Source organism: Ochotona curzoniae, unplaced genomic scaffold (genome assembly GCF_017591425.1).
Source record: "Ochotona curzoniae isolate NIBS_2020 unplaced genomic scaffold, NIBS_Ocur_1.0 contig_2723, whole genome shotgun sequence".
Taxonomy (NCBI): Eukaryota; Metazoa; Chordata; class Mammalia; order Lagomorpha; family Ochotonidae; genus Ochotona; species Ochotona curzoniae.
This window is the reverse complement of record NW_024465573.1, coordinates 15,878,283-15,890,930: the sequence shown is the minus strand read 5'-3', so window position 1 is coordinate 15,890,930 and position 12,648 is coordinate 15,878,283. Positions and strand designations below refer to the sequence as shown.

The window sequence follows — 12,648 nt, the reverse complement described above, 5'->3', positions numbered from 1 at the left end:
CCACCTACAACATTAGCAGCCTATCTGTGGTTAAGGCACGTGGGCAGGCAGCGCATGATGGACTGAGTGCTTGGGTCCCTGATACCCACCCATGGGAGACCAGAATGGAGCTTCTGGAGTGATGGCTATAACAATTCAGAGAATGAACCAGAGGATAGATGCTCCCATGCATGTTTGTATTCGCTGCCTTACTCCCTCTTTTTCTACCTTTCAGAAAAACAAATAATAATTCTTAAAGACAGACAGGTTTCTATGACACTACTACTCAGATCATATTCCATCTGAGGAACTGTCTTAAGGATAACATACCCTTATCTCTTGAGTATTAAGTGCAACCTAAAGACTCCTATTTTAAAATACTAGAAATTTAAATTTAACACTAGAAATTCAAATTTAAAGTATTAAAGTATGTGAGCACATGTGAGACTGGTCACAAAATCAAGTATTTCAGAATCCTGTAATTGAACTGTACACAGCAAGAAGAATGAACAGAGGCATTCTAATACCTATGGAGGAAATAAAATACTTAAGAACTTTCTGCCTGTAAGCCCTAGGGAATACTAACTAAAGAGCACTTAAAAATAACCTGTAACCAAGGAAACATTCAGTTTAAGAGACTTGCTTCTATGCAATTCCCTGTAATAAGTATTTGCACTGCAGTTTATTACCAAGTCAAGTAATCAGTTCAGTGCAGTCATCTATTATCAGTTTCACCAAAAGATATCAAGTGAAAAGGGGACTACTGGATGTCGAAACAAATAGATAAAATCACATTGTTGGGTAATGTGTTAGCTGAAAATCAGTATGTTTACATTTGTAATTATAGACTTATTTGTGATTTTCAACATTCTTACAGAGAACTGTGTAGCAAGAAAGTAATACTCATTTTTAATAACATACTTCTCTGGGCCTTCCACTGAGTGGCATCTAAGTTTGCTAATAAAATATAAGCGTCACAAAGTGCCTCTATATTCTTGACCATTTGAGGCCTCTTCCTTCTGATGGTATATATTATCTTGTTTGCAGCCTCCATCCTATCCTAATAATGAAAAACAAAAACAAAAGCAATTACACAGGAAATAGTTTAGCTTGCTAGAAGTAAAAAAATAAGCAAAAAAAAAAAAAAAGAAAAAAAAGAAAAAAAAGAAAAAGAAGAAAGCAATTTAACACAAATTTCAGATAACTGAAATGTTATAATTTACCAGATACAAAATATCCATCATCTTTTGGAGGAAATATTCAAATACACAACAAAGCTTGGCACAATGGCTCAATTAACTACTGCTTCCCTCTGTCTTAAAGTGTTGGGATCCCATATGTGTGCAGTATGTGTCTCAGCTGCTCCACTCTCCTTCTGGCTCCCTCCCTGTGGCCTGGGAAAACAGTTGAGGACGGCCCAAAGCCGTGGGACCCTGTACTCGCATGGGAGATCTAGAAAAGGCTCCTGGCTCCAAGCTTTAGATCAACTCAGCTCCGGCCATCGAGACCACTGGGAAGTGACCAGCAGATGAAGATCTTTCTCCGTCTCTCCTTCCCTCTGAAAAATCTGGCTTTCCAAAAAAAAATATGTTTTTTGATGGCATAATAATTTAAAGACTTATGTGTCTATCAAAATCTATTTTTCCCATTGCCCATACAAAATGAATTTCAACAATCCAGTTATCTCCTATGGTTTGAGAAATATTCAAGAGTTTTTAACCAACTTTAGGAATGCTATGATTTGGATATCCCCAAAAGTCCATGTGTTAAACATGTGGTCTCCAAAGTCTTATGTTAATGGCACTAAGAGGGTAAAAACTTAGTTGTGGGGTTTGGAAGTGGGACCACTGGAAAGTGATCCAATTGGGTCTGGCTGTTAGGTTCCTATGATGACTGTAGCAAGAGGCATCAAATGGACACACAGGCTCCCTCTTGCCAAGTGATGCCCCTTAGAACTCTGTCAGAAAGAACATGAATGATATACAGGGCCACCTGAGTTTGGAGAATGAAGCTACTGACACCCTTTCTATTACTAAAGTTACTTCTTATTTTGTTGCAGAGACAGGAACTATCAATGCTCTCAGAAACAGCATTTAAAAAGCCCCAGGATTCAAGAAAAAATTCAAAGAATAAAAATCACAATTCATACAGATGTATATATGTTAAATCTAAGTACCTCATCTTGTTGAGAGCTTTGTTTAGGTGCATTTTTAGCTATCCTACTCCTTCTTGAGGCTTCTGGTTTTGTCAAAAATTCATCTTTGTTTGCATTTGCTAAAGCCAATATAATAAATAAGGTATGATGAGGATGATCCATTGAAATTCTAGAGATAAGCTGCCAAAAAAATTGAGGTTAGTTTTATGCACACACAACAAAATAGAAAATTTACATTGTTCATTCTGCTTAACATTAAAATGCATGTTAATGTGCAGATACTACAGTGAGTTACGTGAGCGTGTATGTTCTGTGAGAGACAGAGAGCTAAGGACTGAGCAAGAGAGACTGAGTATAACTTGCATGACATTAAAGAAGACATACAGAATTTTCTAGTTTCCCAAGAGGAAGAATATTATATATAATAAACAATGCAATTGTTATGCTTTACTTTTCAGCTTTACTTACATTATTGAGAACTTCATGAAATCCCTGGCCTCCCATCATTTTGGTTCCCATTCTAGCAGCCAACTGGTACATAAGAGGCAAAAATTTATAGGACGGAATCTTCATTCCATGTCCCTTTCACCAAAGAAAAGCATAGAAAGTTAACAAACAATATATTTCAAATATTTTCACATCTAAGCAAATAAATTATTCTAAGTTAATGTTCCCTGCATTAAATTATTCTGTTAATGCGCCAGCAAAACCAACTGGTTGTAAACAAAACACCGCTGTTTTTCCTTATCACTTACTCTATCTGAAAGTCATTCCTTCGAGTAAGTACATAGGCTGATTCAAAGATAAGTCAAAGTATATCTTCCTATTTTAAATTGTGTTCCAAACTAGTATACCTGTTATTGTTTCATTCCACTGGTGCAACACTGGCTCCTGAGAAATCAATGTACAGCTAAATCCTTCCATTCCCCAGCCTACAGGATTTAGCATGACTATGACAAAGATGGGTCCTATCTACTATGAATATTATCATTCTAAGGAAATAATTTAATTTTTACCTTCAATTTGACCTTCAATATCCATCAACACAGACTTTAACATCAGGTGTTGACATTACAACAGAAGCTTTTTAAGTAAAACTTCTGAAATACTGCCAACTTGATATTTTCTTTAAATAATTCATTCTAACAATCACAGGCATAGGGTGTAGAGAGTAAAGAAAATCTAGTGATTACATCATCTTGTTTTCCAGATCTCAATTTAGTGCCCTCCTGTGGGGAAATATAAAAGAAAAAACCTAAATCCTTTTCATCTCTATAGAAACCTGTATCACTTACAGCTTACATACTTCTGTAAATATCACTCAAATTCTCAAGATATAAAGTCCCTAAGTCAAAGGGCTTATGTTCAAGTGTAAAAAGCACAGGTTAGAATGTTGGGTTGAGTAGACTTACCATCATCATGCCATTGACTTCAGGAACTCCAGAATTTTCAAGCCAGAGAGAACAAAGTCGGAACACCCACATATCATGTTCTTCTCCACTTAATAAGCAGTTGATGTAATTTTCAACTGCTTTACATAAGAAGCGCTTGCGATCCTCTTGCAGTGCACGAAGCGCACACTCGTCCAACTCCAGCTCCCGCTGAACCTTTATGGTGTATCTTGCATTAAAAGTAAGACAGAAAAGCCATAAAATGTTACAGCACTACAAAATCATAATTGATACACAACATAAATGGAAAACCAGATGTTTCTTCCTGAAAAGCGAAATTCCAAGAATTATAAAGTGAACAAACTTTCTTTGCTTCTACTGTGCAAGTCATAAGCTTTCCCAAGCAAAAGAGGTATTCAGTGAGCTTACTCACCTACTTACATGAAATATACAAATCCAAAGCTGATTTAAACATAGGCATATAACAAAATAGTACCTCTTCTGAATTTTCTATGTCTATCTTTGTTTATTTGAAAGACAAACAGACCAGAACATCACACACATGCAGATATATATACATAGATACAGAAAGAGATTTTCTATGACTCTCCTGCAACAGCCAGTCAGGGCTGGGACAGTCTAACACCAGAAGCCAGCATCTCCCTTGTGGGTGACAGTTATGAATGGTTATCTGCTGCCTCTTCTGTGCATTAGCAGGAAACTGGATCAAAAGTAGAGCAGCTGGCCTTACACCAGGCACTCTGCTGTGGGACATGGATAGAGCCACAATTCCTGCCCCAACTCTGTCATATTTAATTTCTATATCTTTTCTTCAACTATGATATCAACTAATAAAGCAAAAAGCAAAACCAAAAAAGCTCACACTTAAACACCATGTGAGTTTACAACCAGATCATGAATACTTTAAAGAAACATGTCAGTGCCTGAGATGCTAATCTGAAATTAATCATTATGGGGACAAGACAATCTGTATGTGTGACTACTTAAGCCAAGCTTTAGTGATGGAAATGGTAAATCAAATAAAAATATCACATCACACTACTTACATAAACACATTCAATCAGTTACATGGACAATACAAAATTATCTCTTGTACATTTACTTACCTGGTGGTTTGAATTCTATGTTCCCTTAGGAGGCCCACTTCCTCTTTGGCCCTTTTTAGGAGGGCTTGCTTATTTTCAAATTCTGATGATTTCATATAATTTTCAATTCTCTGATACTGATTATCTGAGAAACGTGCTAATGAGAGAAATGCCTTCATTTTCCCATTTCTGAGCTCATCACTGCTTTCTCCATCACAACTTCCAGCAACTTCTACTGCCTTTAAGAACACACAAAGCCTTTTAATTTACAAATATTAAATACATCTGAATTACTCACACCAAAGTAATCCCACCTTAAAGTTTACACATATTTTTTGTAAAAGCTAGCTCACATGAAGTCTAATATTTTCAAAACAACTTTGACAAAACAGAAATAAATAAAACAGATAGTATTTATGAAACATAAATTGGGGGTGGGAGAAGAACTTTGCATAATTATATTGTGCTTTTCAATCTGTATGTATTTTAGTAAGGTAAATGTTTCTAAAATAAGCTAACTAAAGGAATGAGGAGGAGAAAAATGAAGCTCAACGGGGCTGGAGTACTGACGTCCTAGCTCACTTGTGCACGTGAACATTAAAGAGCCAGTTTGTGTGTTCCTTAATCAGGCGTTTCTGGAGACGAATAAAGCATCACAACCAACTTATGACAAAGTAGTTAGTGATGGCAAGACTGAGGAAGAGGAGGCCTTGCTTGGGCTTACTTTGAACATATGCTCCTTATTTTGTAAAATTTCACTTCATTGTTGCCCCAAACATTATACAAAGGTGTAACAGTGATAACATATCAAAAAACAGAACTGTGTATTTCCTTTTGAAATACATCCGGTTACAAGGAAAACAAAATAAAACCAGGCGTGTTCTTGCTAGACAATTACCTTAAAGGTTATTCTAAAAGCTTACCTTTTCTAGATAGGTTTGCATGATTACTGTAGGATTTTCTAAGCAAGTTTCTGCTAACCAGTTACCACAAACCCTCAGACATTCCGTATGTATAAGCCTTAGGCTGGGATCATTCTGTGTAGGAAATGAAAAATATTAAAAAGTAACTCATTATGACTGTAAAAAAAAAATGTCCTCCATGTAGAAAGAACAGATTTTACAACTTTCTAAGGGCTGACACTGGGGCACAGCCAAAGCCATTGCTTGCAATGCAGTCATTACACATAGGCACCGTTTTGTATCCTGGCTGTCCAACTTCCAAATACAGCTCACTGAAGACCCGGGGAAAAGCAGAAGATGGCCTGGGTCCCTGCCACCCTCGTGGGAGAACTGGAAGAAGCTCCTGGCTTTGACCTGGCCCAGCTCCGGCCATTGCAGCCATGTGGGAAGTGCAACGGCAGATGGAAGATGTCTCTCTCCTTTTTGCTTTCTGCAACTCTTACTTTAAATAAACAAGTAAAATCTTTTTAAGAAAAGTAAATTGTTAACAAATATTTTCTTTTGAATTTTAAATAATATTTGTTTATCTGAAAGGTAGAACTGCCAAGAGGAGAGAGAGAGACAAAGACAGGGAAAGAAAGTTATGCTCCATACAGCACTTTGTTCTCCAAATAGTCACAAAGACCAGGGTAGGGACTAAAGCCAGGAACAACTTCTGGGTTTCCTACATGGGTGGCAGCAGCTCAAGTACTTGGGCCATCACCACTGCTTTCCTGGATGCTTTAGCAGGAAGCTGCACAGGAAGTGGAGCAGCCAGGACATGATCCACTTCCCATGAGATGTAGGTGGCGGCTTAATCAGCTACACCACAGCACCAGCCAGCCACACAAATATTAATTTCCAATATTCTCTTTTACATTTTATTCATTAGTTAGTACTTTCATTTTGAATATTAAAAATGTTCAAAAACACAATCATGTTTTCTTAACAAATAGTAAAACACTAATTCAGACAATAAAAATAAAGAAACCTCGCTACAGCTGGCATCCAACTTCTTGATCATTTGCTTGAGAATATTCAGGGCAAGACTCTGCTCCTTTTTGGCCCAGAACACTTGTGCTTCCTCTAGTTGCCATCCAGAGACTTCATGGCTCACTGAATTATATTGTTTAATTTGAAATACTGCCTTTTCAGGGAGCTGAAATGACACAAGGGAATAAGTATTCTCCTTATTACTACCACCATAACTAATAACAACAAAAGCAGCAATACCATTCATTGTGGATTTGACCATTTGCCAGGGATTGCCTTAAATATCTGACAGCCTTTTACTCCTCCCTCCCCCAATCCATCTGTACTGTCTATGTATTTATGTACCTGTGTATGTATGTATACACCGCACATAAAAATCTCAAGTTAGGTTCTTCTCATTTAATTATAGGATTAATGTTGACAGAAGACAGTAACTTATCCAAGGTTTACACTGAGGTCTAACTCTAAAAAGGGAAATCTTAAACTTGACTGTAACATCTTAATAACAATGTCTATTTCTCAGTGAAAATTCCTTATCATACACGCTTTCTGAATATAAAAGGAAAGGTCCAGGAGAAGAGATGATGTTTTAAATCTTATTTACCTGAGTGTTTTTAAAAGTCCTGGCTAGGACAGAAAACTCTACAAGGTGCTTGGTAAGAATGTCCTTAAGACATTCTCGTTTGGAGTTCTCCATTTCTTTTTCCATCAGGATTTCCAGAATGACTGTGCGTAGTGCCATGATAGGCTCCTGAAAGCTGAAATCACTGTCCTTGAGCAGCTGGGAGTGTTTCTGCCACTTTACATACACTTCAGAGAACTGTCTCTCCATGACAGATCTGAAAATCAAGTCAATGAGTTTATACAAGGAAAAAGGTGGAGGGAAAATAATTAGATTTCTAAAATTCAAGTTAAAATATAAAAGAATTTTTAGTTAAGAATAGCAAGTCTGAAGCTTATAAGTATGTGATTTTTAAAATGAATATATTATCTTAAATATGAACCAAAGTTTTGCAAAGTGCAAAAATGCTATGTAGTAAGACCTCTAATAGGTCAACAGAGGAGCTTATAAATAATGAACCTTTTTTTTTCTAGAAAACACTATCTCACACACACACACTAGTCCTTGTAAACAGGCATCCTTCCTAAACAAGAACTGATTCCTCAGGCCTATCACAAAGCATGCTCACATCTTCAATGTTCCCTGCAGTAAAACAAGGCAAAGTCAGCAAGGAAATAAATAAATTCATTCATGAATCTATTGAGAATTTAATAAGAATGACTCTTGCTAACAAAGAAATAACAGGGGAAGGAAAAGCTCAAATCCGTAAAGCACCATCTACCAATGATATTTATTAAATCAATAAAAAATGCATACTGTGTAGTTTAAATGAATAGTATACTCAGATGACAAGACTGAGCAATACAATACTATCCAATCAATCTTCTAGGCCTATAGTGTTGAGACAAAAGGTCACAGAGATTAATAAAGATGATGAAGTAGTGACAAAGATATTGAAGCCTTTTGAACTATTTTCAAGCTGCCTCACAGAAAATCTTTTTTTTTTTTTTTTTAAGATTTATTTATTTTTATTGGAAAGACAGATACATGGAGAGATGGAGGAAGATTTTCCGTCCAATGGTTCACTCCCCCAAGCGGCTGCAATGGCCAGAGCCAAGCCAGTCCAAAGCCAGGAGTCAGGAGCACTTCCAGGTCTCCCACGCGGGTGCAGAGTCCCAAAGCTTTGGGCCATCCTCGACTGCTTTCCCAGGCCACAGGGAGGGAGTTGGATGGGAAGCAGGGCCTCTGGGATTAGAACCGATGACCATATGAGATCCCGGTGCATTCAAGGCAAGGACTTCAACCTCTCCACTATAGCACCAGACCCCAGCTGCCTCACAGAAAATCTTAACACAAATCTACTGGAATTAGAATTTCAATTTCATCCCAAATGTCTGTTGCAATAGGTCTGAAAACTTTTTAGTTCCCAGAATCCTGTTTATGTGCTCACAAATTATTTAATATTCCAAAGACCTTTTAATTTGTCATAGCAGCTACTGATAATTTACCACATTAAACAATGAAATTCAGGAGGGTTGTGGGATGGGTGGGGGGAATCCCAGTGCCTATAAAACTGTATCACATAATACAATGTTAATAACAATAAAAAAAATGAAATTCAGTAAAACCTAAAATCTTGTATTTAAAAATAAAAATATATCTATCACAAGTCACTCTTGCTAACAAAAAAATCTGCATTTGCCGATGATGAAGTCCTGTGAGTTACATACCTGGAGAAAAGCTCCCCAATATTTTCTAGTTCTCCAAGGGCCTGCAATCTGCTCAGTGTGGGGTAGACGGAATACACAGACTCGAGGCTGCCCTTACACAGTTCTTCTACTTCTTTCACTCTAGTGGTGGGGAAAAAAACATAAAGCCACTCTGAAAAGCAGAAAGAGGCTTTTAAGGAGACGGACAAAAGTTCAAATTTATTCTTCAAGAGTTCTCTTCATAGGCCCTCCTGTTGATTTAACAATAGAATATTCACACGAAACAGTGAACACCAAACAGCAATGGAAAGAAACAAGCCCTTGGAATCATACCGATCCAGATCTGTATCCCTCTTATGGCACTATAACTCGTCTAGTTAGCTCAAAGGTTAGAGAGTCCATATGGAAAGATTTTAACAAAGTGTTCAGCAGGTAACGAGCACTCGTACAGTAGCAAAGGTGATCTCTGTAAACAGGTCACCACTGATAAAAAACATGTCACAACTAACCCTTTCTAGTCGACTTCCTCATACATCATTATATTTGTGACTCAGAGCAAGTCTGTAAGAATTTACCATTAATCACCACTTTAAACATTAATGCTAACAGAAGTAAAACAAACAGCTACTAGAGGGGTTGAATTAAAAATTTTTAGGTCATTACCAAGAGTTCCTTGAGTTTCAGGTTAAAAAAAAAATTTACCCGAGGTCCCAAAGAGAATGGTTTTGGAGGGAGGAGAGGATAGATGACAAACACCTAACCATAACCCCAATCCTTTATCCTTGAATCTCAAAGCCTGTTATTGGGCCAATCATTCCTAAAATTTTCAGAAGCCATGACTTTGTTAAAATGCAATGTTACAGAGTTAAAATACAACAATTTTATAATACCTGGCACATTTTAGACTTTCATAAAATGTAGAGAATTCTTTGTCTCTCAGAGACTGCAGAGCATTGTACAATGATTCATGGTAACTGGTTCCTTCCATTCCACTGCTGAGGTAATTTTTGAAAATCAAGAAGAAAATACATTAAAAAGAAAAGAACTTTATGATATACACTTGCAGCAAATTTCAGTAGGGTACAAAATATTTACCAGGGCTCTAAAATTAATTTTTTAAATGTACTTTTAGAAATTTGAGAAGGAAATACAAAGAATTTCATGAGTCATTTAAATTATTCAAGCAGACAAGAAGGAAATTTCTTAGATACTTTGCCTGTTTCATGTATTCATGTACAGGCACTAAGGATCAGATTCCAGAAATAGGGGATATACTGCTGGAAAAGTCAGATTAGATCCTTAAGTCTCCTAGGTTTATACTCTGACTTAGACAAGATGGACACTAAAGCAAATATCAATAATAACAAGGATAACTGAAATAATGACATAGTGACTAGGTGGCTACTTTCGAATGTGCATTCAAGAAAAGTTTGAAGACAGGACACCTTTAAACTGGAAGCTAAAGAAATCATCCATATGATAACTGGAAAACAAGCAGACCTACCTATCTATGGCCTTTAGTTATGAACAGCTTGATTTGATCAAAACAAAACAAAACACAGAGTGTGCCTGAGAGACTGAAAATACAGCAGTAAGTACTGAAACAGTACATTTTAACTAGCAGAGACAAGTTGGGAGTTGGGACACCATTTCTCACATCAGTGTACATGGGTTCATTTCCAGGTCCTTTTCCTTCACAATTTCTATTTATTTTCATTTAATTTTGAGAGAGACAGAAAGATTGAGAAAGATTCTGAGATCTTCTATCTCTGACTCACTTGCTCCAGAACAAAGCTAGGAGTCTAAAACGCCAACTGAATCTTTCTTGTGGGTTTGAGCTGTTACCTGCTGTCCCTCAACATATGTATGAGCAGGAATCTGGGCTGGCAGCAGGGTGGCTGGAACTAAAACCAGGCATCCCACAATGGGATGTGGATATCTCAAGCACTGAGAAGCTGCAGCACTCAACACCTGCCCCTCTGATTCCATTTTTGATTCCACACACTTTGGGACGCAGCAGGAGAGGATGAACACTTGGGTCCTTACAGCTCATCTGAATCAAGACCCAGACTGAGTCCCAGGCTCCTGCATTGGCCTTGTCCTGGTGCAGGCATTTGAAAAGTAGAAGAAAAAAAAAAGTGGCAGAAGATCTGTCTCTCTCTGTTTCTGCCTTTCAAGTAATTTGAGACAACAGGCATGCTTACACAGCAGTTTTAGAGTTGCCTGAGTCAGCCCCAAACTTTGAGAACATTTGGAGAACGAGGAAGTGGATAAAGATTCTCTCCCTGCTTCCTTTTCTGTCATTCAAGTAAACGAACAAAATTTTTAAAATATGTAAAGGAAATTAAGCATAATATCAAGAATATTTTAATTTTTAATGCTTTTATCAAAGATTTTACAGAAATATGGAATTTTTTACTGGATTAGGTATCTGGCTTTTCATTCAGAAAGTACAGTGACCTTACATACAAATTAGAAATCTTTATCTTCCTGGGTAACCAATTTGGAAAAGTTTTTAATTAAAACACAACACAAAAAGCCTTCCTAAGGAAAGAAGAGCAGTCCCGTCCACCAATCCAGACAGGAAAAGCACTGAGTAAAACATTACCAGCATGATGCTTTCACTTCTCATTGTATTCCTCAATCCCAGCAACATTAAGTGAGAAGAGTCTCCATTTTTAATTTCAAAAGTATTTTTGGAGTACAGCTGTCCAAACTCAAGAAAAATTAAAATCAAACACTGATACTAACTACCAACTGTTATTTTATTTTAGAATCTAGTCACATAACTTGTAGCATCTACAGAATATAAAAGATGGAACTATTGCATGTATAGAACCAGAAAATAAAACAAGGCAGGGGCCATTTCTTCATACCTAACAGAAGTGCTCAGGTCCCACTGCATATTCCTCCATGCTGCCTGGTAATGAAGTTCCTGTAGTTCAGCACAGCTTTCCTTATTTTCATGATCTAAACCTTTTAGGTAGATGGAAAGAATATGGCACAGTCCCAAGTTCTGCAAGGCCTAAGTAGGAATTGTTACAAAAAAAAAAAAAAAGTAATTTAAGTTATCCCAGGAAAAGTAGAGGAAAAAAAAAAATAGTCACCATAAAACTTAACAAATACACACACATACATATACTTTGGTTCCTGACATAATTTAAAATCCCCCAAATTTGGGTATTGAGGTACAGCACATGAAGTTGTCACTTGAGCTGTCTGTACCACATGTAAGAACTCTTAGGAGCAAGTTCTCCCTGTGCTTAGGATGTAATCTCCTGCTAATCCAAGCAGGCATCATGGCATGGCCCACATAATTGGGTTTTTGCTACCCTAGTGGGAAAGCCAGATGTAGTTCCTGGCTCCCTGTTTTCACCTGGCCTAACCTAAGCCAGTGTGGGTGTGTGAGAAGCAAGGCTGACGGATGATCTTTATCTTGCCCTATCACTCAAAAACAAAAATAAAAACTTCCCAAATTAGTATATGTTTCCAAAAACAAAAAACAAACCCACTAAAACAGAGCTCAAAGACTACTTCTTAATGGAAAAACATTTCAAAAGTAACAGAAATGATAGTTTGCAAAACAAACAGTGTACATCGTATATGAAGTACCTCCACGTGGAAACTTTCCACGTAAAACGTGCATTAATTACATTTTTCATAAACTTCTCGCAGCCTCCCCATATACAACCTATTACACTGCATGACTACATTCTAGAAAGGTCTTCACCTGTTACAACATTACAATTAACAAATTTGTACCATCTTTCAGGTCAATAATGTATCTGACTAACCTGTGCCTCTGCATTTTT

General features: G+C 37.1%; 1 protein-coding gene across 4 annotated transcripts in view; it reads right to left on the bottom strand.

The window, feature by feature from the left end:
* ATM (ATM serine/threonine kinase) overlaps positions 1–12,648 on the bottom strand; it is a 124,308-nt gene that overhangs the window by 19,585 nt on the left and 92,075 nt on the right. For all 4 annotated transcript variants that reach the window (XM_040976893.1, XM_040976894.1, XM_040976895.1 and 1 more), the window contains 11 exons: positions 11,713–11,861; positions 9,727–9,831; positions 8,858–8,977; positions 7,170–7,404; positions 6,564–6,731; positions 5,555–5,668; positions 4,653–4,870; positions 3,547–3,754; positions 2,603–2,716; positions 2,156–2,314; positions 901–1,039 (listed from right to left, as the gene is read on the bottom strand). In XM_040976893.1, the coding sequence (XP_040832827.1) occupies positions 901–1,039; positions 2,156–2,314; positions 2,603–2,716; positions 3,547–3,754; positions 4,653–4,870; positions 5,555–5,668; positions 6,564–6,731; positions 7,170–7,404; positions 8,858–8,977; positions 9,727–9,831; positions 11,713–11,861 (1,729 nt within the window). The remainder of the gene's footprint in view (positions 1–900; positions 1,040–2,155; positions 2,315–2,602; positions 2,717–3,546; positions 3,755–4,652; positions 4,871–5,554; positions 5,669–6,563; positions 6,732–7,169; positions 7,405–8,857; positions 8,978–9,726; positions 9,832–11,712; positions 11,862–12,648) is intronic.